The sequence below is a fragment of the Hypanus sabinus genome, chromosome 31, assembly GCF_030144855.1.
Source record: "Hypanus sabinus isolate sHypSab1 chromosome 31, sHypSab1.hap1, whole genome shotgun sequence".
NCBI lineage: Eukaryota > Metazoa > Chordata > Chondrichthyes > Myliobatiformes > Dasyatidae > Hypanus > Hypanus sabinus.
Window position 1 is genome coordinate 28,166,792 of NC_082736.1, and position 26,568 is coordinate 28,193,359.

The 26,568-nt window shown below is 45.2% G+C and overlaps 1 protein-coding gene across 4 annotated transcripts in view; it reads left to right on the forward strand.

Annotated features, from left to right (window-relative positions):
- Positions 1 to 23,039, forward strand: part of LOC132384011 (spectrin beta chain, non-erythrocytic 1-like) — a 444,742-nt gene extending 421,703 nt beyond the window's left edge. For all 4 annotated transcript variants that reach the window (XM_059955276.1, XM_059955278.1, XM_059955275.1 and 1 more), the window contains 4 exons: positions 4,846 to 5,054; positions 7,209 to 7,382; positions 19,558 to 19,600; positions 22,169 to 23,039. In XM_059955276.1, coding sequence (XP_059811259.1) covers positions 4,846 to 5,054; positions 7,209 to 7,382; positions 19,558 to 19,600; positions 22,169 to 22,378 — 636 coding nt within the window. In that variant the 3' untranslated portion in view covers positions 22,379 to 23,039. The remainder of the gene's footprint in view (positions 1 to 4,845; positions 5,055 to 7,208; positions 7,383 to 19,557; positions 19,601 to 22,168) is intronic.
- Positions 23,040 to 26,568: the final 3,529 nt, after the last annotated feature.

The window sequence follows — 26,568 nt, forward strand, 5'->3', positions numbered from 1 at the left end:
CTCTGGTCCGTATTACACACCTACACCTGTCTCTGTAAATGTCCTGAATAGTGGGAAGTTCACGTCTACAGATGCGCTGGGCTGTCCGCACCACTCTCTGCAGAGTCCTGCGATTGAGGGAAGTACAGTTCCCATACCAGGCAGTGATGCAGCCAGTCAGGATGCTCTCAATCGTGCCCCTGTAGAAAGTTCTCAGAATTTGGAGGGGCCATACCAAACTTCATCAGCCATCTGAGGTGAAAGAAGTGCTGTAAAATAAATTAGAATTAAAACCTTGATATTCATTTTATCACAGGGAATAATTATGAAAAACTATACACAACTGGAATTCATAACACAAGAGATACTGTAAGTCCAGATTAACATGCACAAAATGCTGGAGGAACTCAGCAGATCAAGCAGTTTCTATGGAAATGAATAAACAATTGGCGTTTCAGGCCGAGACCCTTTTTCAGGACTGAGAAGGAAAGGTGGGGGAAGATGCCAGAATAAAAAGGTGGGGGCAGGGGAAGGAGGCTAGCTGGAAGGTTGATAGGTGAAGCCAGGTGGGTGAGGAGGGGGGAATGAAGTAAGAAGCTGGGAGGTGATATGTGGAAAAGGCAAAAGAAGACAGAATTTGATAGGAGAGGAAGGTGGAACATGGGAGAAAGGGAAGGAGGAGGTGATCCAGGTGAGGTAGGAAGCCAGGGTGGGGAATTGAAGAAAAGTTGCCAGAAGTTTTTGTGCCGTAGTTTGCTCTGACTTTATAAGTCCCATACTGTAAAAGGACTAGATGGGATAAAGATTATCAAATATGTTCAGGGAAGTTTCCTTAATCAATATGAGAGAGTGTGCAATACTTGATCGCCTATTAGGCATCGAGACAAGGCAGGTGACAAGTTTATGCATCTAGTGATACTAATCCTATTAGTTTCAGGGTAATTGTGGTAAAGGATAGGTCAGATCCTCAAGTTCAGATTTTAAATTGGAGAAAGGCCAACTTTGATGGTATCAGAAAGGATTTGGCAGGTGTGGACTGGGACAGGCTGTTTTCTGGCAAAGGTGTACATGGTAAGTGGGAGGCCCTCCAAAGTGAAATTTTGAGAGTCCGGAGCTTGTATGTGCTTGTCAGAATCAAAGGCTTAAGGAACCTTGGTTTTTGAGAGAGATTGAGGTCCCGGTTAAGAGAAAAAAAGGAGGTGCATAGGCAGGTAGGAACAAATGAGGTACTTGAGGAGTATATAAGAAATGCAAGCAAATGCTTAAGAAAGACAGGAAGAGGAAAAGAAGGCGTGAGGTTGTCCAGGCAGAAAAGGTGAAGGAGATCCCTCGGGGCTTCGACGGGTATGTCAAGAGCCCCTCTCAACCATGTTTCTTTCTGCCTTTTTCTGTGTTGGAGAAATCAGAGTTCACTGCAGAATGATTTGATAACCTGGCAGATGATAACCAGAGCAGGCCACTCTGCCTCAAACCCTCAGCCAGCTTTGTGATCCCGGTGAGGTTCCCAGCAGAGGTTCGTCATTTCCGGAAGATCCCACCCATTCCAGTAGTTTAGCAGAAACGCTTCTTAACTCGCGGTAAGACTAACTGTTACGTACCCCGTAACGGGTTAAAAAGAACCAGCAGAGATGGGCACACCTGGAGTCACCATTACAAACTTCATTTTATTGCTAACTATGAGAATAAAGTAATATGAAACAAGATGAAGTAAACAGGTTAGCAAAATATATGCATGTTGTTACGTACCCCGTAACTGGGTGTCTGACCAGCAGAGAAAGAAGAATCCGTTGGGAGTCTGGGGGGTACTATATTTAAAGGTGTTTATTAATAAAAATAAGCAAAACCATATCAATAATGCAAATATACATATAACACAAGGTAGCAGTAATAAACCTAAAAGTGTAGGAATAATAATAACGATCAATAATAAACGAGCTCTATCGATGTCTAGGGGTAAATAAATTGTCATAGAATATAAAGTTCAGTTCATGAGTGCTGAGGTAGTTATGCTTGTTGAGTTGTAATCATTGGAGAGAGAGAGAGAGCGCGAGCGAGATGTAACAGCTACAGCAGGCAAACCTTCCTTTGCTTTCTTAATCCGTCGTATCGTTGTGGTCATTCAGTTATGACCCCTCTGGTCTTCAGCCAGACCGTTCTCCTGTGGTGAGCTCGTCACTCTGGCATGAGTGGACACACACACACACACACACACACACACACAGGTCCCCACCGGCCCTGCTGTAACACTGTGAGCTTTACTGACCGATCTCCTGGTTCGGTCTCCGAAGCCCCCACCTTTCTTGTGGGTTCCAACACTCAATCAGTGTCCACTGGCGTGTCTGGAGGGTGTCTCCCCAGACCTGTCTTTTTATCCCTGCTCACGGGGTCTCAGCCATCCATCAATTCTGAATGACTGTGTTCGTCAAATCAGGCCACTCCTGCAGTCCACTGAGGAATGTTATTGAGCAAACTATTGTACTTGCAGCGAAACAGTAAATATTTCAAAAAAGGAGTCACAATACAGTTAATCAGCAAACTCCCTCCCTCTCTTATCTGTCGCAGATGTTCTTGCCTGTTTCTCGTCTCTCTTTCTCGTGGTCAGCATAACAACAGTAATAGTTCGTGGTTCTCAAGGTGGGGGATGGTTAACTCTGTATCCCATTGTCCATCAGGTCTGTTCATCAGTCATAACAATGTATATAGGTATAGGTGAGTAAAAAGGGTTCCCAAGCTTCCCCAGCTCAGGTGATTACGGTGGTATAGTAAGTAATCGGTTCAGTTCTGGAATTTGATTTGAGTAGAGTTGGAGAGAGAGTGTGAAAGAGAGTTGGTTTGATTTCCCTATGGTGGTGCCGATCCTCTACGTCGTCCTTCTGGTCCCAAAACTTCCAGTCACCGACTGTGACCACAGAAAGAGGATGCCATCTTCTGTGGTGGAGTTATCAACCCAGACCAGGGTTGATAGCTCCCCACCGGTCACCCCTTTGTCCACACTGTGAGCAAAGCCCCACCCTTGTCGTGGGCACACAAAGCTCGCCAGCGTCCTCCTTGCCTCTGGCGTGTCGTGTGTCTGATTAAGAAGTCGACTGACCTTGCATATATCTCCCAAGTGCTGAACACGAGCCGTCCGTCATATAGCTCTGCCTTTCAGTTTCCAAGGCAACTCACAGACTTTCTCTCTCGTCCTGCTGCTGAATTAGCACACAAGCTATTCGCTCCCTCCCGCTCTCTCTTGTTAAAGGGACAGTCCGCTTTAGAATAATCCTCCAGATCTCGTCAGACTAACCGACAGATGGACGTGTTGCAGTCGACATGGCACTTGAATCTCAGGCTACCTTGTGCCTTCAGTTAGTTTAAACACAAGTGCCATTGAGATCAAAACAAACTGTATTTCTATTTGTCCAAAAGCAAAAAAAACGTCAAGGAGATTCACAGTACATTTTTATTTGTCAATATTCCTAATGCAAAGCCACTTAAGGAGATAGTCAGGTGACCAGAAGCCTGCTCGGAGAGTTCTCAGCAAGGAGGCAGAGGGGCTCAAGAAGGAATTTAGAGTGTTTACACCTACCAAGTTCAGTAGCGAAGTGATTAAATCCGGTTTTGGGTCTTAACTGAATTTTACAGGAGCACCATTGAGAGCGTCCTGACAAGTTGCATCTCCGTCTGGTCCGGGAGCAGCCGAGCATCGGACCAGAAGTCCCTACAAAGGACTGTGAGAACGGCCGAGAGGATCACAGGGGTCTCCCTACCGTCCATCGGGGACATTTATCAGGAGCGCTGCGTACGCAGGGGCCTTAGTATTATCAACGATCCGGCCCATCCACCCAGCATCCTCTCTGACTTTCTACCATCAGGCAGGAGACTCCGATGCATAAAGACAAGAACAGTCAGGATGGGAAACAGTTTCTTCCCTCAGGCCGTCAGGTTTCTGAACTCCCTGCTGCATCACATTTGAAGTGTCACCGTTCCGTACCTGACAATATTTAATTAATGCACTTTACTTTGTTTATTCATGCATAATTCATCTGTAGATTTTATCCTTGCTTTCCTAAGTTACTGTGTGTTATATGTATGTTATGTGTAGTACTGTGCTTTACACCCTGGCTCGGAGAAACGTCTTTACTTTATTGTCACCAAATAATCGATACTAGAGCGTACAATCATCACAGCGATTTTTGATTCTGTGCTTCGTGGTCCCTGGAGTACAAATCAAAGTAAATATAATAAAAATTTAAATTATAAATCATAATTAGAAGATAGAAAAGGGAAAGTAAGGTAGTGCAAGTCAGGTCCAGATATTTGGAAGGTACGGACCAGATCCGGGCCAGGATCTGTTCAGCAGTCTTACCACGGTTGGAAAGAAGCTGTTCCCAAATCTGGCCGTACGAATCTTCATGCTCCTGAACCTTCTCCCGGAGGGAAGAGGGACAAAAAGTGTGTTGGCTGGGTGGGTCTTGTCCCTGATTATTCTGGCAGCACTGCTCCGACAGCGTGCGGTGTGAAGTGAGTCCAAGGATGGATGATTGGTTTGTGTGATGTGCTGGGCTATCTTCATGATCTTCTGCAGCTTCTTCCGGTCTTGGACAGGACAACTTCCATACCAGGTTGTGATGTACCCTGGAAGAATGATTTCTGCGGTGCACCTATAAAAATTAGTGAGGGTTTTAGGGGACAGGCCAAATTTCTTCAGATTTCAAATTTGTTTGACAGTGTACATGTATATAGTTAAAAGACGAGTGCTGATAGACAAATTTTAACGCTCAGGAGATAACAGGGACAGTGAGATAATAATTGCATCATCACCATAGAATATTGCTCCTTGAGCGTTTCTGATGCTGGCTACAATGTTTTTGGCTTATATTCCAGGTCTCTGAAGCGCCAGAACCGGTTAACGGGACAAGCGCGGAATCGAAGAAAGAGAGTGTTCCAGCTCAGAAGACCCCGCAATCATCTCCGCGGCCCGGATCTGACACTATCCAGGTCAGCAAGGCACAGGACACAGCCGCGGTACAAATGGAAGGCATGTTGTGTCGGAAGCACGAATGGGAGTCGCACAACAAGAAAGCCAGCAGCAGGTATGAGACCCATAATGGTAGAACGGGCAAGAGTGTGCATAGATCAAACTGAGATGTTGGTTGTCCATTGCATCCAACGATGACAATGAAACCTACGCGGGAGAGGTTTTAAAGCGGGAAGTCTGTTGCACTGGGGCGGTTCCTCTTCCTCGACCTCGGAAGTCCAAGTCATAACTGAGATACTTGATTGTGATGGATGACTGTGACTTCTTCTGCGCTTTGCCCGTCACTGTCTCTTGTGTATTTAATATTTCAGTAATATTAGAAACATAGAAAACCTGCAGCAGAATACAGGCCCTTCGGCCCACAAAGCTGTGCCGAACATGTCCTTACCTTAGAAATTACCAAACTTCCCCATAGCCCTCTATTTTTCTAAGCTCCATGTACCCATCCAAAAGTCTCTTAAAAGATCCTATCGTATCCACCTCCACCACCGTCGCCGGCAGCCCATTCCACACACTCATCACTCTCTGCGTAAAAAACTTACCCCTGACATCTCCTCTGTACCTACTCCCCAGCACCTTAAACCTGTGCCCTTTTGTGGTAACCACTTCAGCCCTGGGAAAAGGCTATCCACACGATCAATGCCCCTCATCATCTTGTGCACCTCTATCAGGTCACCTCTCATCCTCCGTCGCTCCGAGGAGAAAAGGCTGAGTTCAGTCAACCTATTTTCATAAGGCATACTCCCCAATCCAGGCAACATCCTTGTAAATCTCCTCTGCACCCTTTCTATGGCTTCCACATCCTTTCTGTAGTGAGGTGACCAGAACTGAGCACAGTACTCCAAGTGGGGTCTGACGAGGGTCCTATATAGCTGCAACATTACCTCTCGGCTCCTAAATTCAATCCCATGATTGATGAAGGCCAATACACCGTATGCCTTCTTAACCACAGCGTCAACCTGCACGGCTGCTTTGAGCATCCTATGGACTCGGACCCCAAGATCTCTCTGATCCTCCACACTGCCAAGAGTCTTACCATTAATACTATATTCTGACATCATATTTGACCTAACAAAATGAACCACTTCACACCTATCTGGGTTGAACTCCATCTGCCACTTCTCAGCCCAGTTTTGTATCCTATCAATGTCCCACTGTAACCTGTGACAGCCCTCCATACTATCCACGACACCCCCCCAACCTTTGTGTCATCGGCAAACTTACTAACCCATCCCTCCACTTCCTCATCCAGGTCATTTATAAAAAATCACAAAGAGTAAGGGTCCCAGAACAGATCCCTGAGGCACACCGCTGGTCACCGACCTCCATGCAGAATATGACCCGTCTACAACCACTCTTTGCCTTCGGTGGCAAGCCAGTTCTGGCTCCACAAAGCAATGTCCCCTTGGATCCCATGCCTCCTCACTTTCTCAATAAGCCTTGCATGTGGTGCCTTGTCAAATGCCTTGCTGAAATCCATAGACACTGCAAGTTTATTGTTTATAATTTATTGTGGGTTGTATGTAAAAGTATGTGAATGGCATCATGTCATCACGTCACCACATCATAAGCAAGTGCCTCACTAAAAGTGAAAACAAAGCTAAGACGTGCATTCCCAACACTTTTTTTAAGCTTTCAATTAGTTTTATGTTTTGGAATTACAAAACATAACTGCTGCGCTCGGAGAAAAATTTTTAATGGTCAGTTTTTGTGTTCCCAGCACATTTACCCCATTTCCCTCCTCTTAACCTTTCCATTCTCGCTTCAGTTTCAGAACTGGAGTTTTTACCGAAAGCTAGACATCGCTGCAGCTGGCACGAGCACCGGCCGCAGTCTGTTCCAAAGCAGAGTAGACCACGGATGTCAAGCCCGAGCAAACATCGCTCAGTAGTGCGAAGAACCGGCCCATCCCTCACCTCCAATCCCCATACTCTGACCCTTTCGACCTGGCCCTGCGCTTAAATCGATCAAACAGTGGGTCATTCCTCACTCTCAGACTCCGCAGCTACTTTCCTCGTTCTCTATGCAGGAGTTTCTCCTTCCGTTTCCGGAGCGCGGTTAGCAGCGTATTCTAAGGTGATAGTCAGCGGGTATGCAGAGCATACGAACTCATTTCCTTGCGATTGCAACAGATAAGGACCACTCCAGACTAATCTGCGTAGGTTGCCATCAAGCTAACTCCGCTGCACTCTTTTTTTTCCTACCTCAGGTCATGGCAGAATGTGTACTGTGTCCTGAGGAACAGGAGCCTCGGTTTCTACAAAGACTCCAAGAACGCCAACGGTGGTATTCCGTACCATGGAGAGGTTCCGGTCAGCCTGACAGACGCTGCCTGCGAGGTGGCACATGACTATAAGAAAAGGAAATGTGTCTTCAAGCTTAGGTAAGGCTCATACCTGTTAGTAGTGCACCACTGAACTCTATTATGTAACTGAAGCTCACGAAGTATTGAATGCCTTGCACTAGTAAATCACAGATGTGATTTGAACAAGTCTTAAATTCACTATCAGCGAGAGCAAAAAGCTTACTTTTGACTTCAGAGCGGTTAAGGCAAGAGAACACCCACCGATCTTCATAGAGGGGTCAGAAGTGGAGAGAGCGAGCAGTTTCAAGTTCCTGGGTGTCAATATCTCCGAGGATCTAACCTGGTCCCAGCATATCGATGCAGCTACAAAGAAGGCGAGACAGCGGCTATATTTCATTGGGAGTTTGAGCTTTGTCAGCTTAAAACACTCAAACTTCTGCAGATGTACTGTGGAGAGCATTCTGACAGGCTGCATCACCCTCTGGTATGAGGAGGTGGGGGAGGTTACTGCAAGGACCGAAGTAAGTTAGTCAGCTCTATCTTGGACACCAGCCTCTGTAGCATCCAAGACATCATCAAGGAGCGGTGCCTCAAAAAGCTGGCTCCGTTATTATGGACCCCTCATCACTCAGGACATGCCCTCTTCTCATTGCTACCATCAGGGAGGAGGTACAGGAGCCTGAAGACACACACTCAACAATTCAGGAACAGCTTCTTCCCCTCCGCCATCAGGGAGGAGGTACAGGAGTCTGAAGACACACACTCAACGATTCAGGAACAGCTTCTTCCCCTCCGCCATCAGGGAGGAGGTACAGGAGCCTGAAGACACACACTCAGCGATTCAGGAACAGCTTCTTCCCCTCTGCCATCAGGGAGGAGGTACAGGAGCCTGAAGGCACACACTCAGCGATTCAGGAACAGCTTCTTCCCCTCTGCCATCAGGGAGGAGGTACAGGAGCCTGAAGGCACACACTCAGCGATTCAGGAACAGCTTCTTCCCCTCTGCCATCAGGGAGGAGGTACAGGAGCCTGAAGACACACACTCAGCGATTCAGGAACAGCTTCTTCCCCTCTGCCATCAGGGAGGAGGTACTGGAGCCTGAAGACACACACTCAACGATTCAGGAACGGCTTCTTCCCCTCTGCCATCTGATTCCTGAATGGCCATCGAACCCATGAACACTACCTCACTACTTCTTTTGTTGTCGCACTACTTATTTAATTTAACTATTTGATACACCTACTGTAATTCACTTTTTTTCTCATATTATCATGTATTGCATTGTACTGCTGCCTCAAAGTGAACAAATTTCACAACGTACGCTGGTGATATTAAACCTGATTCTGATCTAGTCAGGACCTCACCTTGGTAGAACACAAAACTGTTCAAACATTACAGCCTCATACTGGTCAGCGGGACAGATGTTTTCCAGTAAGATGGCGGTCTGATCTAATTGCAGCGGGTTCTACGGGGGTCAACCAAAGGTGTTATTGTCCTTTTTAAACGTTTTGTTTTAATGATGACAACACCCTGCTGGATATCATGAACTTTAAAGTGCCGGTCTACCCTATCAGCGAGTTGCTCAGTGGCGGAGAAAGTGAAGGAGCTGGACTTGGTATTGGTTGTGCTGCTGCCTGCGTCAGGGAGGAGCCGGTGCGTGAAAGTGGTGGGCTGCCTAACAGCCAGTGGTCGTCTTAGTCACTTTTCGTGTGATCGCAAGACCCGCTCGGACGTCGTTAATGTTCAGTGGAATGCTGCAAGTCCGATTCGCTGGTGTATTGACTCAGTGATTTGAGCTATATATTTTTGTGTTTAACTGTGTATTTTATTGATTTGTGATTTGTGCGTGACTGTTGGTGTCACGTTCTGCTCCTTGGCCCCGGAACAACACTGATTCGTTTGGCTGTATTTATGTCTGGCTGAACGACAATTAAACTTCATCTTGCCTCAGTTGGAGACCATTTGGCTCGTTGTTACTCCACGAGAATGATCCAATTAATCTTTCAGCCCGGTAAATGTATTCCTCTCCCACATGCTGATTTAATTCCTCCTTTAAAGCTGCGTGACTGAATCTACTTTTGGCTGCCCTTCCGAGCAATATTTTCCCAATCACAATGGCTTGCTCTGTAAACCACATCTCCTCTGTCCTTCTCTGATGCTTCTGTTGAATTTCTGTGGTTCCCTTGGCACCCATGACGTCGGAAATAGCTCCTCTTTAATCCTGTCATTTCTCTTCAGGGTACTGAATGCATTAAACATTTGAATTCTTCTTCAGCGTGCCTCATCCTTGATTCTCTCTGGCAAATCTTCTCACACCCTTTGCAGGGGTCTGGAGTGTACGTAATGTTCCAATTGGGACCTAAACTTAACCAAAGTTTGAAAACAGTTTATTATAGTTATTATGTTCTGAAATTGAACAGGGGACTTGATGGAAGTATTTAAAATTATGAGGGGGATAGATAGAGTTGACGTGGATAGGCTTTTTCCATCGAGAGTAGGTGAGATTCAAACAAGAGGACATGAGTTGAGAGTTAAGATTCTTACAAAAATTTTAGCCATTAGATTAGAAAAGGTATTATCACAAATTATTTCAGAAGACCAAACTGGTTTCATTAGGAATCGGTATTCCTTTTTTAATATTAGAAAATTGATTAATATAATTTATACTTCATCACCCACAACCCCAGAATGTGTTATTTCATTAGATGCTGAAAAAGCTTTTGATAGAGTTGAATGGACATACTTATTTAATGCATTGAGAAATTTTAATTTTAGTCCTAATTTTATATCATGGATTAAATTAATATATTTTAAACCTGTTGCTTCTGTTCTTACAAATAATTATAGATCCTCTTTTTTTCAATTATCTCGTGGTACGAGACAAGGTTGTCCCTTAAGTCCTTTATTATTTAATATCGCATTAGAACCTTTAGCCATTGCTATTCGTGAATCTCCTAATATTTTTGGTATTACCCGTAATGAGAAATTATACAAGTTATCATTTTATGCTGATGACTTGCTGTTATATATTTCTGATCCTGACAGGTCTATTCCCGCTACTTTATCCTTGATGGCTCAATTTGGTAGTTTTTCTGGTTATAAATTAAACTTGGATAAGAGCGAATTATTCCCCTTAAACGCGCAAACTTTATTGAATGACAGGATACCATTTAAAGTTGTTACTGATGACTTTATCTATTTAGGTATAAAAATTACCAAGAAATATAAAGATTTATTTAGATTGAATTTTTTACCTATGCTTCATCTAATTCAACAACTTACTACAAGATTATCCTTATCATTATCATTAGTTGGTCGGATTAATGCTATTAAAATGATGATTTTACCGAAATTTTTATATTTATTTCAAGCCTTACCAATTTTTATTCCTAAATCTTTTTTTGACAACATTGATTCAAAAATTTCCTCATTTGTGTGGCAAAATAAAAACCCCAGGTTAAGTAAAAGGCAATTACAAAAATCTAAAAAAGATGGTGTTTTAGCTCTACCTAACTTTAGATTTTACTATTGGGCGAATAATATTCAAAATTTAATATATTGGAAATCAGATTTGGATTCACCATTGTGCCCACAGTGGGTAAATTTGGAATGCGATAAGGTAAAGGGATATTCTCTATTCTCCGTTCTTGGTTCTTTTCTTCCTGTTGATTTAGTTAAATTCAATAAACAGATATCTAATCCTGTTATCAAACATACATTACGAATTTGGTTTCAATTTCGTAAGTTTTTTACTCTGAAAAATTTTGTTCTTGATAGCCCTATTTTACTTAATTTTTTTTCAAACCTTCCTTGACAGATCAAGCTTTTAGCATATGGAAAAGGAAAGGTATAAAATGTTTTCGTGATCTTTTTTTTGAAGGTACTTTGATGTCTTTCGACCAATTTTCCAACAAATTTAAATTACCTAAATCTAATTTTTTCAGATATCTACAAATCAGAAATTTTTTACATAAAGTTCTACCATCTTTTCCCAATTCAACTTCAATGGATTTCTCAGATTTGATTTTTACCTTAAATCCTTGTCAGAAGGGATTAGTAGCTTTTATTTATAATATGATTATGAAGATACAACCAGAAATATCAGATAGAATTAAACAAGAATGGGAAAAAGAACTTCGATATAATATATCAACAGATAAATGGGAAAAAATTTTACAAATGGTTAATTCCTCTTCTATATGTGCTAAACATGCTTTAATACAATTTAAAATTGTACATAGAGCTCATATGTCTAAACATAAGCTTGCTCGATTCTATTCTCATATTAACCCTCAATGTGACAGATGTCATTCAGAAGTGGCTTCATTGACCCATATGTTTTGGTCATGTCCCACTTTACATAACTATTGGAAGGACATATTTGCTACCATTTCCTCAATTTGGAATATCGATTTACAACCTCATTTTATTACTGCAATCTTTGGTATACCAAATGAGGATGGTAATCGGTTTTCCCCTTCAATTAGACGAATGATTGCTTTTGTAACATTAATGGCCAGAAGGTCTATATTACAAAACTGGAAAGAAGTAAATCCTCCTACCACGTTTCAGTGGTTTTCTCAAACTATTTCTTATCTGAACTTGGAAAAAATTAGAAGCACTATTTTTGACTCATCAATTAAATTTGAAGAAACTTGGGGACCGTTCATTCGACAATTTGGCCTTTTCCAGACCTTCTCTCTGCTTATTCTTGTTCAGGTATGGAGTTCCGGAGTTCTTTGACACTATCATATACATATAAACTGTTATTATTGCCCATGTTAGTTTAGTTTAGTTTTTTTTTCTCAATATAAATATTTTTTATATATATTTTCAATTTTTTTTTCTTTTGACAATTATTTTTGTTTTTTTTCATATATAATTATATAGACTTGATTGATTAATGTACTTTTTTTTTGTTGATGTTTAATAGGATATTGTTATCTTATTACTAATGCAGTTTCAAGTCTATTGTATTCATAACCTATTCATTATTATGTTATGTTTTTTTTGTATATATATGAAACTCAATAAAAAGATTGAAAAAGAAAGAAAAAAAGAGAGTCAAGGGTCAAAAGTTTAGGGGTAACATAAGGGGGAACTTCTTTACTCAGAAAGTGGTAGCTGTGGAACGAGCTTCCAGTAGAAGCAGTAGAGGCAGGTTCAATTTTGTCATTTAAAAAAATTTGGATAGGTATATGGACAGGAAAGGAATGGAGGGTTACGGGCTGAGTGCGGGTAGGTGGGACTAGGTGAGAGTAAGCGTTCGGCACGGACTAGAATGGCCGAGATGGCCTGTTTCCGTGCTGTAATTGTTATATGGAAATGATAGAAAAGTAGAATGCCTCAATGCAAAGGACCGGTATATATGTTCACCCCTTATTCTTATATAATTCCTTATTTTATATCTGTGGCTATTAGCCCTTGACTCTTCACTTACAAGAACATTCTTTGCTTTGCATTTGGGCCCGTAGCTCCTAAGCAGAGCCCAGGTCATCAATGTCCTCCTGCCTCCATCGTCCTCTGAAGTCGATGGTATGGTTGGAGTTTATCAGCGCTTCTGCAGTCCATTGCATGCACTATACAAGGAATCGGACCTCTTCACCAGAGCCCTGTTGGCCAGCCTTCCCCGACCCCACCTCTCACGAAGGGGACATGGGGATTGGACTTAGAGAGGCACTGAGGGGAGAACAACCTCCCCCGATTCACTGTCCCCAGTTCCATTTTCCTCTTCTGTCTTGTCACCTCTTTCCAGAACCGTTCTTGTAGATCTTTCCTCTAATGCCTTCACGCACTTCCTATAATGAGGTGTCCAGAATTGAAAGATATTATTCCACCAGCGACTGGATCAGTTTTGTTTTATGGAAATTAAGGGAGGAGGTACAGGAGCCAGAAGACACACACTCAACGATTCAGGAACAGCTCCTTCCCCTCTGCCATCAGGGAGGAGGTACAGGAGCCTGAAGACACACACTCAATGATTCAGGAACAGCTTCTTCCCCTCTGCCATCAGGGAGGAGGTACAGGAGCCTGAAGACACACACTCAGCGATTCAGGAACAGCTTCTTCCCCTCTGCCATCAGGGAGGAGGTACAGGAGCCTGAAGACACACACTCAATGATTCAGGAACAGCTTCTTCCCCTCTGCCATCAGGGAGAAGGTACAGGAGCCTGAAGACACACACTCAGCGATTCAGGAACAGCTTCTTCCCCTCTGCCATCAGGGAGGAGGTACAGGAGCCTGAAGACACACACTCAGCGATTCAGGAACAGCTTCTTCCCCTCTGCCATCAGGGAGGAGGTACAGGAGCCTGAAGACACACACTCAGCGATTCAGGAACAGCTTCTTCCCCTCTGCCATCAGGGAGGAGGTACAGGAGCCTGAAGACACACACTCAATGATTCAGGAACAGCTTCTTCCCCTCTGCCATCAGGGAGAAGGTACAGGAGCCTGAAGACACACACACAGTGATTCAGGAACAGCTTCTTCCCCTCTGCCATCAGGGAGGAGGTACAGGAGCCTGAAGACACACACTCAGCGATTCAGGAACAGCTTCTTCCCCTCTGCCATCAGGGAGGAGGTACAGGAGCCTGAAGACACACACTCAATGATTCAGGAACAGCTTCTTCCCCTCTGCCATCAGGGAGAAGGTACAGGAGCCTGAAGACACACACTCAGCGATTCAGGAACAGCTTCTTCCCCTCTGCCATCAGGGAGGAGGTACAGGAGCCTGAAGACACACACTCAGCGATTCAGGAACAGCTTCATCCCCTCTGCCATCCAGTTTCTGAATGGACGTTGAACCCATGAACACTACCTCACTACTTTTTTTATTTCTGTTTCACACCACTTACTTTAACTGTTGCATATACATGCAGATACTTACAATAACTCGGTTCTTTTCTCTATACTTATCACGCATTTCATCGTGCTGCTGTCACGAAGTTAACAAATTTCACGACACACACCAATAATATTAGATCTGACTCTGATTCATTCTAATCTTGAACACTGATCTTACGGTCGCTGGTGCCGTAAAGCATTGCGTTAACTACTACGCTACCCTGATGAACACTGTTAACAAGTAATAGCGATTCTATAATAATAATATACATACACATATACGCACACTGTAATTCACAGTTTTATTATTATGTATTGCAATATACTGCTGCTGCAAAACAAACAAATTTCATATTATCCCAGTGATATTAAACCTGATTTTGATTTCCCTGCTTTTATACTTATTGCTTCAGTTGAATTGCGAAATTCCTCCCTATTAAACCTCATTGGCTTTGTGTCTGCTCATTCAACCTGCCTCTTTACTATCTCACAGCAATTTATCCCCATCCTCTTCAAGCCTCACAGTGCAAGTTCAAATTTTTTGTCATTCAAGCATGTGCATGTATACCGCCAAATGAAGCAACGGTCCTCCTGGCCAAGTACATATAACTCACACACAGAACACAAAACATAATATTACCAGAGACAGGTGAAAATCTGCAGATGCTGGAAATCCGAGCAACACTCATCTGTGGAAAAGAGTACAGTCGATGTTTCGGGCCAAAACCTTTCGGCAGTATTTCCGCAGCTCCACCTTGGGCGCAGGCCTCCCCAGCATCCGGGACATCGTCGAGGAGCGATGCCTTTAAAAGGCAGCATCATTTATTAAGGACCCCCACCACCCAGGACATGCCCTCTTCTCATTGCTACCATCAGGAAGGAAGTACAGGAGCCTGAAGACACACACTCAGCGATTCAGGAACAGCTTCTTCCCCTCTGCCATCCAATTCCTGAATGGACATTGAACCCATGAACTTATTTCTATTTTTGCACACCTTACTTAATTTAGCTATTGAATTTATATATATGCTTATTGTAATTCCCAGTATTTATCATTAGCTTATAAACATATAACAATTACAGCATGGAAACAGGCCATTTCGGCCCTCCTAGTCTGTGCCGACGTTTACACTCACCTAGTCCCAGTGGCCTGCACTCAGCCCATAACCCTCCATTCCTTTCCTGTACATATACCTATCCAATTTTACTTTAAATGACAATACCGAACCTGCCTCTACCACTTCTACTGGAAGCTCATTCCACACAGCTACCACTCTCTGAGTAAAGAAATTCCCCCTTGTGCTACCCTTAAACTTTTGCCCCCTAGCTCTCAAATCATGTCCTCTTATTTGAATCTCCCCTACCCTCAATGGAAAAAGCCTATCCACGTCAACTTGATCTATTCCACTCATTATTTTAAATACCTCTATCAAGTCCCCCCTCAACCTTCTACGCTTCAAAGAATAAAGACCTAACTTGTTCAGCCTTTCCCTGTAACTTAGGTGCTGAAACCCAGGTAACATTCTGGTAAATCTTCTCTGTACTCTCTCTATTTTGTTGATATCTTTCCGATAATTCGGTGACCAGAACTGTACATAATACTCCAAATTTGGGCTTACCAATGCCTTGTACAATTTTAACATTACATCTCAACTCCTGTACTCAATGCTCTGATTTATAAAGGCCAGCATACCAAAAGCTTTCTTCACCACCTTATCCACATGAGATTCCACCTTCAGGGAACTATGCACCATTATTTGTAGATCACTCTGTTCTACTGTGTTCTTCAATGCCCTACCATTTACCATGTATGTCCTATTTGGATTATTCCTACCAAAATTCCTACATTTATCAGCATTAAACTCCATCTGCCATCATTCAGCCCACTCTTCTAACTGGCCTAAATCTCTCCGCAAGCTTTGAAAACCTACTTCATTATCCACAACGCCACCTACCTTAGTATCATCTGCATACTTACTGAATTAATTAACAATTTTAACAAACTTTAAACTAACAAGCCTAATTAACAAAGTGGGTTGAAAACAATGTTCCTGTACTGTAGTATTCAATGTCCCATGCTGTTGTAGCATAATTTTCCGCAAGCAAACATGTACTGTCCAGCTTCAATTAATCCATTTTCCTCATTTCGACCATTAATCCTGTCCCGGATCATGTTGCCAAAAGTAGTCGCAGTTTAACTGGCGTTTCGGTGATTCTGTGTTCTTAAACCGGTTGGCTACAGTCGCTGGGCTTATCCTTCCTTTTCATTCACCACTCTACACCCTCTGGCACTGCCCTCCTGTCCAAAGAGCATTGAAAGACTCTTGTCAGTTACCACCCACTCATCCCTCAAAATTCTCAGATATATCTTACCCTGTTTTGGTGACTTAACCTACTTTGAAGTTCCGCCAACCTTTTTTTATATGCGTCTGTTTGTTTCATTTTTAATACATGCAGTGTCTCAGCTACCTCCTCCTTGACTGGGAATCGCCCCCTTCCCTGGTAAAGGCAGAAGCAAGTTATTCATTTAATACCTTCGTCCTGCCCTGACGTCCATGTACGAGTCACCTTTTTGTCGTTCAGTGCTCCGCTCTCCATGCACTGCTGTGGATAGTGGTCATAGGACACTTACGGATTCCCAGGGACACTTGCTGCCCGTGACGCCACTGGCGTTTAGGGTGGCAATATAGATCCTCCATCTCTGTCTGTATATATAAGGATTCTTCATTGCTGTTTCCATAACAATTTTGTTTTACCAGTCAGGGTCATTAGCATTGAGCTGAATCAATGGACCAACGAGCCGCTCTTAATCTAGCCTCTGCCCTTTGACCTGTGTGGCATGGGTGACCCTACCAAGAGCCCAGGTGCCAGCCAACATAGCTCTCTGGGTCATTGAGGCACGCAAGCCCCCTAACCCATGATTAAGGCTGTGGTCCTCTTGGAGGAGGTCTTCTCGGCAGTTAATCTTTTCTCGTACTCTTTCTGTGCTGCTCTTAGTTCCGCATCCCCTTCAATTCTTCTCTAAGCAGTTTTGTTTTTGTCGGTATTTAAAATCTGATGTTTGTCATAAGGAGCAACATACACACACACACACACACACACACACACACACACACACAAAACGCTGCAGGAACTCAGCGGGCCAGGCAGCATCTGTTGGGGGAAAACTGTCTCAGATGTTCCTGAACCATTTCTTCATTCAAGGCACCCCATTCTTCTTTGGTAGCTTCAAAGTTCAAAGTAAATTTATTATCAAAGTACATATTTCATATCACCATTTACAAACCCTGAGATTTGCTTTCTAGCGGGCATGCTCAGTAAATCCAGGAAAAGTAACGCAGTCAATGAAAGACCATTTAACCCACTGTACTCCTGGCCAGGCCCACTCATTGCACTGAAATTAACTGTCAATTAATTGTTTAAGGTTAAATAATTGACGGTTAAATCAACTGAGAGAAAAATATCAGGAAGTACCTTAACGTTGCCCTCGACGACGATGGGCCGATTCTCTTCACAGTAGGCCATTTTCCTGCTCTTGCCTGCAGAACACTCAGTTTCTCATGAGGTTGTCAACTAATTATACCTCTTACACCGTAAGACAAAGGAGCAGAATTAGGCCATTTGGCCCATTGATTCTGTTCCGTCATCCATCATGGCTGACTTATTATCCCTCTCAACCCCATTCTCCTGCCTCCTCCTCTCCCCCCCCCCCCCCCCCGCAACCTTTGACACCCTTACAAATCAAGAATCGATTGATCTCATCCTTAAATACACTGGAGGAAATCTGCAGATGCTGGAAATTTCAGCACCGCACACAAAATGCTGGTGGAACGCAGCAGGCCAGGCAGCATCTACAGGGAGAAGCGCTGTTGACGTTTCGGGCCGAGACCCTTCGTCAGGACTCACTGAAAGAAAAGATAGTAAGAGATTTGAAAGTGGGAGGGGGAAAGGCGAAATGTTAGGAGAAGACCGGAGGGGGTGGGGTGAAGCTGAGAGCCGGAAAATGATTTGGCCTCCATAGTCGTCTGTGGCAATGAATTCCACAGATCCCCGAATCCTCTTGATCCGTTTCCTTGTCCCATTTAATCACCTAAGGTTAATTATTTAACAATTAAGTGTCATGAGGGGAAAAGGAATCACAAAATTGCAATGAGATAATGAAGCTCTGGACTTGCCAAGCTGTTGCCATTCTTGATGTTCAACTCCCAAGTAAGCTGAAATGCAGTGTCAGAATCAGAACCCGGTTTAATATCGCCGGTATAAGTCGTGAAATGTGTTGTCTTTGTGGCAGCAGTACAATGCAATACGTAGTAATAGAGAAAAACATGAATTACAGAAAGTACATATATAGTTAAACAAGCTGTGCAAAAATAGAAATAAAAAAGTAATGAGGTAGTGTTCATGGGTTCGATGTCCATTCAGAAATCGGACGGCAGAGGGGAAGAAGCTGTTCCTGAATCACTGAGTGTGTGTCTTCAGGCTCCTGTACCTCCTCCCTGATGGCAGAGGGGAAGAAGCTGTTCCTGAATCGTTGAGTGTGTGTCTTCAGGCTCCTGTACCTCCTCCCTGATGGCAGAGGGGAAGAAGCTGTTCCTGAATTGCTGAGTGTGTGTCTTCAGGCTCCTGTGCCTCCTCCCTGATGGCAGAGAGGAAGAAGCTGTTCCTGAATCGTTGAGTGTGTGTCTTCAGGCTCCTGTACCTCCTCCCTGATGGCAGAGGGGAAGAAGCTGTTCCTGAATCGCTGAGTGTGTGTCTTCAGGCTCCTGTACCCCCTCCCTGATGGCAGAGGGGAAGAAGCTGTTCCTGAATCACTGAGTTTGTGTCTTCAGGCTCCTGTACCTCCTCCCTGATGGCAGAGGGGAAGAAGCTGTTCCTGAATCGCTGAGTGTGTGTCTTCAGGCTCCTGTACCTCCTCCCTGATGGCAGAGGGGAAGAAGCTGTTCCTGAATCGTTGAGTGTGTGCCTTCAGGCTCCTGTACCTCCCCCCTGATGGTAGCAATGAGAAGAGGGCATGTACTGGGTGGTGGGGGTCCTTAATGATGGATGCCGCCTTTCTGAGGCATCGCTCCTTGAAGGTGTCCTGGATACGACGGAGACTGGTGCCCGTGATGGAGCTGACTGAGTTTACAACTCTCCGCAGCTTGCTTCGATCCTGTGCAGTTGTTCCCACCCCCCCCCCCCCCCCATACCAGATGGTGATGCAGTCAGAATGCTGTCCACGGTACATCTGTAGAAATTTGCGCCATACCAGATCTCCTCAGACTCCTAATGAAGTTGAGCCACTGTTGTGCCTTCTTTGCAGTTGCATCGACATACTGGGTCCAGGTCAGATCCTCAGGGCGGGGGCTGAAAGTTTGATTAAGTTGAATGGAAACACAGGTAACTGATTAAAATTATTTTCCATCACAGGCTCAGTGAAGGAAAGGAGTTCCTGTTCCAGGCCAAGGATGAGGTAAGTGATGACCATCTGATCAAAACTGTGGCAGTGAACAGTCGGGCACTGTGGAGTGCCATAGAACACAGGATCCAGGAACACAGATCCATAATTCTTTGAAGGTGGCATCGCGGGAATACCCAGTTGCAAAGAGAGCATCTTAGTACATTGGCCTTCCAAGTATTCAGTACAGGAGTCGGGACGTTACATTGAAGGTGTATAAGCTGTTGGTGACCCCTAATTTGAAGTATTGTGTGAAGTTCTGCTCCCCTACCTATGAGAAAGGTATCAGTAAGATTGAAAGTGCAGAGAAAATTTACGACGACGTTGCTGGGTCGTGAGGACCCGAGTTATGTTTGTGTAGGCCTCCGTTAGTCTCGATAGACCACGGATTTGCACCTTGGAAAGTTTCCAGGGCGCAAGCCTGGGCAGGGTTTTTTTTTAATGGAAGACCGGCAGTTGCCCAAGCTGCAAGTCGCCCCTCTCCATGCCAAGGGAAGGGCACTAGGACCCATACAGCTTGGCACCGGTGTCGTCACAGAGCATTGTGTGGTTAAGTGCCTTGCTCGAGGACACACATGCAAGCCTCAGCCAAGGCTCGAACTAGCGACCTTCAGATAACTAAAGAAATGCCTTAACCACTTGGCCTCGCGCCAACACACCTGAGTTATGGGGAGAGGTTGAATAGGTTAGGACTTTATTCACTAGAGTGTAGGAGAACGAGGGGAGGTTTAATTGAGGTATTGAAAGCTATGAGGGGTATTGATAAGGTAAATGCAGCTGGCTTTTTCTGCTGAGGTTGGGTGAGACTAGAACTAGAAGTCGTGAGTTAAGGCTGAAAGGGGAACACGAGGGGGAACTTCTTCACTCAGTGGGTGGAGCGAATAAGGAACGAGCTGCCAGCCGTAGTGGGTTCGACTTCCAACATTTCAGGGAAATCTCGATGGGTACGTTAATGGGAGAGTTATGGTTCTGGTGCAGGTTGACAGGACGAGGCAGAATGCAGCATGGACTAGACGGGCCGAAGAGCCTGATTCTGTGCTGTAGTGCTCCCTGACTTAGCCTGGAGTCTGCTGACTGTGCAGTAAGGCTGGAGGGTGTTGGGAGGCCCAGCCTTGTCACCTTGCCTGCAGGCACACCGGGAAAGCTGAAGATTTAGTCCCCTTTAAGGGTCAGTAGATTAAGCGTTCTCAATCCAGGGCACAAATTGCATGTATGATCGTGGAAGGACTGCCTCCTTGGAATCTGGGCGAAACTAATCAGCCTTTAGCATCATTTGAGATTCTGGTGTGGATTTTTTTTCTTTTTACATCCCTTGAATGAATATATATATTAAAAAAACACCAAACTGGCACTAGAATTGTACACAGTGCAGCTCTTCCAGGGCGTGGCCACTGTCCATGGTACGCTGAAGCTTTAAAGAAAGAGAGGTTAGACTTTTAAAGATACACTTTATTTTGTCGTGTACATGGCGAAGGACACGATGAAAGGCGTCATTTGCTTCAGATCAAGCCAGCAAGGATTGCGCTGGTGAGCCGGCAAGAGTCGTCCACTCTTCAGGTGGTAGCGTTAGCACCGCCGCAGCTCACCAGTCCAACTGTGGGGAGAATTCTCAGAGAAACCCCACGCGGTCACGGGGGGGGGGGGGGGAGCATACAGACTCCTACGAGCGGAGGCAGGAATTGAACCCCGGTTGCTGATGGCTGGCGCTGTAAGAGCGTTACTCTACCGTGACACCCCTTTGCTACGGCCGTACAGTCGACAAGTTGCAGTCAGAACCCCGAGCAGTCGGGGAACAAGTTTCGATGCCCCGTCGAGGCCTGAATCTCCTGGTTCTTGCAATAAGCTCTATAGATCAGCACACCCTCCGCTGCCTGTAAGGAGTTTGTACGCTCCCCCATGACCGTGTGCGTTTCTCCCGCAGACCCGGTTGGTAGGTTAATCGCTCATTGTAAATTGTATTGTGATTAGGATAGGGTTGAATTGGGGGGGTGGGTGGGGGGGGAGCTTTCCTGGACAGCATGGCTCACAGGCCTGCAAGGAATTATGGATCTTGATAAATAGTAAATCCCTTTGCATGGTGAATTGGCCTCATCAAATCACTGGTATAACCATATAACAACCACAGCACGAAACAGTCCATCTCGGCCCTTCTAGTCCATGCCCAACGCTTACTCTCACCTAGTCCCACCGACCTGCACTCAGCCCATAACCCTCCATTCCTTTCCTGTCCATATACCTATCCAATTTTACTTTAAATGACAATACCGAACCTGCCTCTACCACTTCTACTGGAAGCTCGTTCCACACAGCCACCACTCTCTGAGTCCAAGAAGTTCCCCCTCGTGTTACCCCTAAACTTTTGCCCCCTAACTCTCAACTCATGTTCTCTTGTTTGAACCTCTCCTAACTCTCAATGGAAAAACAGCCTATCCAAGTCAGTGAATTATTCAGATTTGGGGCTTTTAGCTGGAAATTGGATCTCCAGTCACGCGGAGCTTCGACCTCTCCTAAGGAGTAGGGGGAGGATCGAAGTAGAGAGGTTACGACTGGCTGTGTTTTACTCACAAGGCTGTGCTTTTGCAGGCGGAAATGAGCAGCTGGATCGATGCGGTCACCAGGTCAATCTCCACCAGTCAAGAGGACCACCACCCCATCACCCCCCAGGGCCTGACCCGCGCCATGACGATGCCCCCCATACTGCCCAACAGCGGCGAGACCGTCACTCTGCGGCGGGACAAGGACAGCAAGGAGAAGGACCGGGAGAAGAGGTTCAGCTTCTTCAAGAAGAAATAGGCAGAGACTCCAAAAAAAAAGAAGCTATATTAAGATAGAATTCCAAGTCACCACACCGTTCCACACTTCGCACGTCATTCCAGTCGATTCCAGCTTGTTCTTCTCTGATGACTCTATGCCTGGCGTTCCCGGGGAATGTGGTGAGGGTGGGAGGGGAGGGCGGGAGTTTGGAATTCAGTAAAAACGATGCTTTTCTTTCAGGGAGTGAAACAAAAACAAAAAAAATTGCCGAAACGTCTGGAGTGGTCAGCAGCACAGATTCATGAAACACTAAGTACTGGTCTTGGTTTACCGGAAAGGTAGTCAAAGAAATGAGAGCCCAAGTGCGTAACGGGATGTGTTTACAGTGGAATAATGTGATCCTAGCTACAAGTATTGGGTATCTGGTTGTGTTTGCCCCCCCCCAATCCCCGTAGGACCATATGGCGACGAGGTTTTTTACAATGTTGAAAGGCTGGTGGGTCTCTAAAATGAAGTTTGTAATTCAACATGGCCTTTCTTAATCCCCTCCTCCTTCCCGATCTAAACCAGGGTGGTCACCGTCTACCTGAATGTCTACAAAAGAGGCCAGGTGGAAGTGCATATTCCAGAAGCAGCCATCAGACATGTTATCCCCGTTGGTGCCATCTCATTTTTATCTCTAACCCCACCCCCGCCCTGCTTTTATCTTTCCCCTCTCGCCTTCTTTCCCCTTACTTGCTCTTTAACCAGACTGTAGGGAGTGTGGAGTGAGCAAGCAAGGCCATTAAATAAAAGGGCCAAGTGCAGCTTTAGGATATCTGCTTATTTATTTAAAAAAATGACGTGGAGAGCTGGAATAGGTTAGCAAGAGCGTCAGACCTGATTTTATGCACTTCATTCCCGTTCATTCTCAATTTCATGTGCCAGCGGTCTTCCCTCCCCCACCATTGATATCCCTCAACTTTAAACCAGTTAATTGCTTCTAAAAGGAAGCAAATCTGCCTTGAAGTGGGGCGGGGGGGGGGGGAAAAACTGCATTTTGCCAAACTTTGCTGTGTCAGGTGTTGGGAGTGGTTTATCTGCTTCACGGGGATTTGCATCGCAAAACTTTTGTCAGAAATACTCTCTTTGCTCCGTTGCTGTGGTGAAAGTTGTAGCTCAGTTTAAAGTGGATTTTTTACAGCACACGGTGTTCCTTTGTCACACACACCCAGCAGTTACTATTCAGTTCTGATCAGAACTGGACAAAACTTCTGTAGTTCAGACCCCAGTCTGTTTTCTCCTGCTTTAAGTTTGCAGTGGGCACAACCTTGTGCTTGTGTTGAACTCAGAGAAGCCTTACATTCTGCACCACTTTTTTTCAAATCACCTGAGCACTTTTGACAACAGGTCAAAACTATGCATTAACCTCTACTGATATATATATTTAAAAAACCTCTCCTTTGACCTGCTAACTCTCACTTCCTTTCCCCCCACCCCCATTACTGTGTCAAGCCTCCCCCCTGCCTCTGGCCGGCGACTGAGGGAATTATACAGGCTCAGAACGTTGTGAATTTTAAGGAGTCCCAAGAAGAGGTGCTTCAGAAGCAAAGGGTTTAATTTTGTAATCTCAAAACCTAACGCAGTGGCCGGCGGGGGAGATGTGCCGGCTCATCGTTGCTTAGCACCTCACCGGTTGAGAACGGGCCCTCTGAAGAATTCTAGGCAGCGCGCAGGAGGTAGGAAAGATGGCAGGGTAGGTGAGAAAATGGTCAGAGGATGAGAAAGGTTTTGGAAGTTAGAAGTAGGAAGGGACAGACTTTGCGACAAGCTGTTACTACTGTCATGTGCAGAACCAGGTGTATTTCGCTGTGGACCAGATAGGAGATGTGCTTGAGTTGCTAAACTGCTTTTAATACTTGCTTTAATTTGACAACGTTGTAAATTCCATTATGTATATAGAAATGGAAGGTGTGCTGCCCTCAACTTGACAATAAACGTCAGCCAAGGGAACTTATAAAAGTTCAGAATATTGTGAATCAGGAGGAGATAGCAAAGGGTTATTTTTGTAATCTAAAACTGGCAGGCAGACAGGGAGTTTCCACTGCTTGGAGGCCAAGTTGTTTGTTGACAAGTTATCAAAGATTGGTTTAGTTAAGTATTTTGAAAAGGGATTTCTGATACATGTTCGATTTTGGAGGTAAAGAGCACTATTTTTCAAGAGAGTTCTTCACACACGTCTCATTTGAAATATTTTTTTTAAAAGGCAGAAGTGTAGATCGATAGATTTCTCAGAGATGCCCGCATTGCACGGACTGGAGAGAGACGGGCCTTGTGGTTAGCGGGGCTGGTGGGCCAGACACAGTCTAGACGTCGTCGGGTGCCCCCTTAGTCGAGCTGTGGCCCCAGAACTGTCGGTAGAAACTGGAGTACGCTGGTCCGCACCGGTTCTGGGTTTCGGCAAGAGGTGTCTGGATCCAGAGGGGTGTGCAGTCTTTGAGCTTATTCCCTGAATCGGTACAGGTGTAGAATTTGTTTTGTCTGGTACACTGCCTATTTATGGCACCTCTTGTGCAGCAGTTCTTGGTTCACCCTCTTCCTTGGGTTCTCCCCACTCACTTGTGCAGACGAGCTACACCTCTTCCTGATGCTTAAACGCCCCTCAGAGACGAGTTCAGAAGGACGCAGGACAGAATTGGGCAACTAAGGGCATGGCACAGCTCTCGTAGAGACTGCAGTGTGCACACCTTCACAGCTGCTGAAACACTTCGTGTAAAAGAAGAGAAATACCACCTAGGGGAGGGAGCAGAGAGATTCTGCTTAGGGAGGGAGAAGAGAGATTCTGCTTAGGGGAGGGAGAGGGTGAAACAGTAGATTTTGTCTCCTGTCCCGGGATCCCAAGGCAAAAAGCCACAGCAGTGTTAACTCTGCAGCCAGTGCTGCTCGGGTGCAGGGTTATCGGCCGCAAGTATTCTCATGTTTTCGGAAAGGAACCATCTCAGATGTGTTAACCCTAGTGCCAAGAGAAGCCGGAGTTTAGTACGCGCTCAGTGCCAAGAGTTATCAGCCCCTTCCCGTTGTCCCGCAGGGAATGACCCTGCGACCATTCCACCCTCCACCCTCCGCCAAAGTGTCGCCTCGGGCCCTTCGGAGTACAGGGGGCTTTCTTTCTTCTCTTTTGCTTTGCCAAAGGCCGCGGCGTTGAGAATGAGTTGGACGTTTGACCTAAATCGTATCAGTTGTCAGGGCCCCGAGCTGGCAGCCGTCTGCGGTTTGGGTCTTCAGCGGGTTGAGCTTAACAGGGTGTTGGAAACTTAAAACTAGCCTCCGTACCGTTCCAGAGCGTAATCGCCCCAGCCCCTGCTCCTGCCTGTGCTCAGTCTAATGAAGATGGGAATACCAGCCCCTGTTGTAAAACAAGGGGTCTGTGGACGGCAGCCAAGGGCAGGACAGCATCAGGAGAGAGTGCACCAGTGCTGACGGTGGGGTTGGAGGGAGGGGGACCACGACCCAGACAGCACTGTGGTACCGAAGTAAGCCCTGGCTCCATGAGAAGAGAAAGGAGCACCAGATACCTTACAGAGCCACTTTAAATAATATCCAAAACAAAAATCGATCCCGATTTGTAAGGGTGTTGTATATGTTTCAAAATGCTGTTTTTTTTGGCTGTACTCGATCGCTGTTTATAGAAAGTTGGCGAATGTGTTATAAATTGCCAAGTCTGGAAAAATTGATATGGAATAAGTGCACTGCATTGCGACAGTGATGTGCAGTGGTGAAGATTTAAATTATAGGTAAACGCCCAGCAGATCCGATGGTATGGACTGGCGGGGCTGGTCTGCTATTTTGCCTTAGCTCGTTTGGTCTCGACACCGCACACAGTCTATGATCAGTTACCATCATATTTCACCCCGAACGTTAAATGAAGTCTGCGGTGGAAATGGCATTTTCAAAAAAATAAAAGGCAGACCATTATGAGTTTAGATCATCATCAGCTGCCTCCGTTCAAGTCGGTAACACACCCGCGAAGTGGGGAAGCTAGTTCCGGCAAGTGTAACTGTTGGCTCGTGCAGGGGTATGTGTGTGTTGTGTCGTCGCGGTGGTTGCAGGGGGGAGCTCTGTACCTAATTGCCCTGTGGGGTCACTTCTCTTAGATGGGGCAGGAGTAGAGGGAGCCAGTGCACTGTGTGCCCTGGGAGTGTCCGTGACAGCATGGTGGTGGGGCTTCACGTTTAGTAGCTGACCTGTGC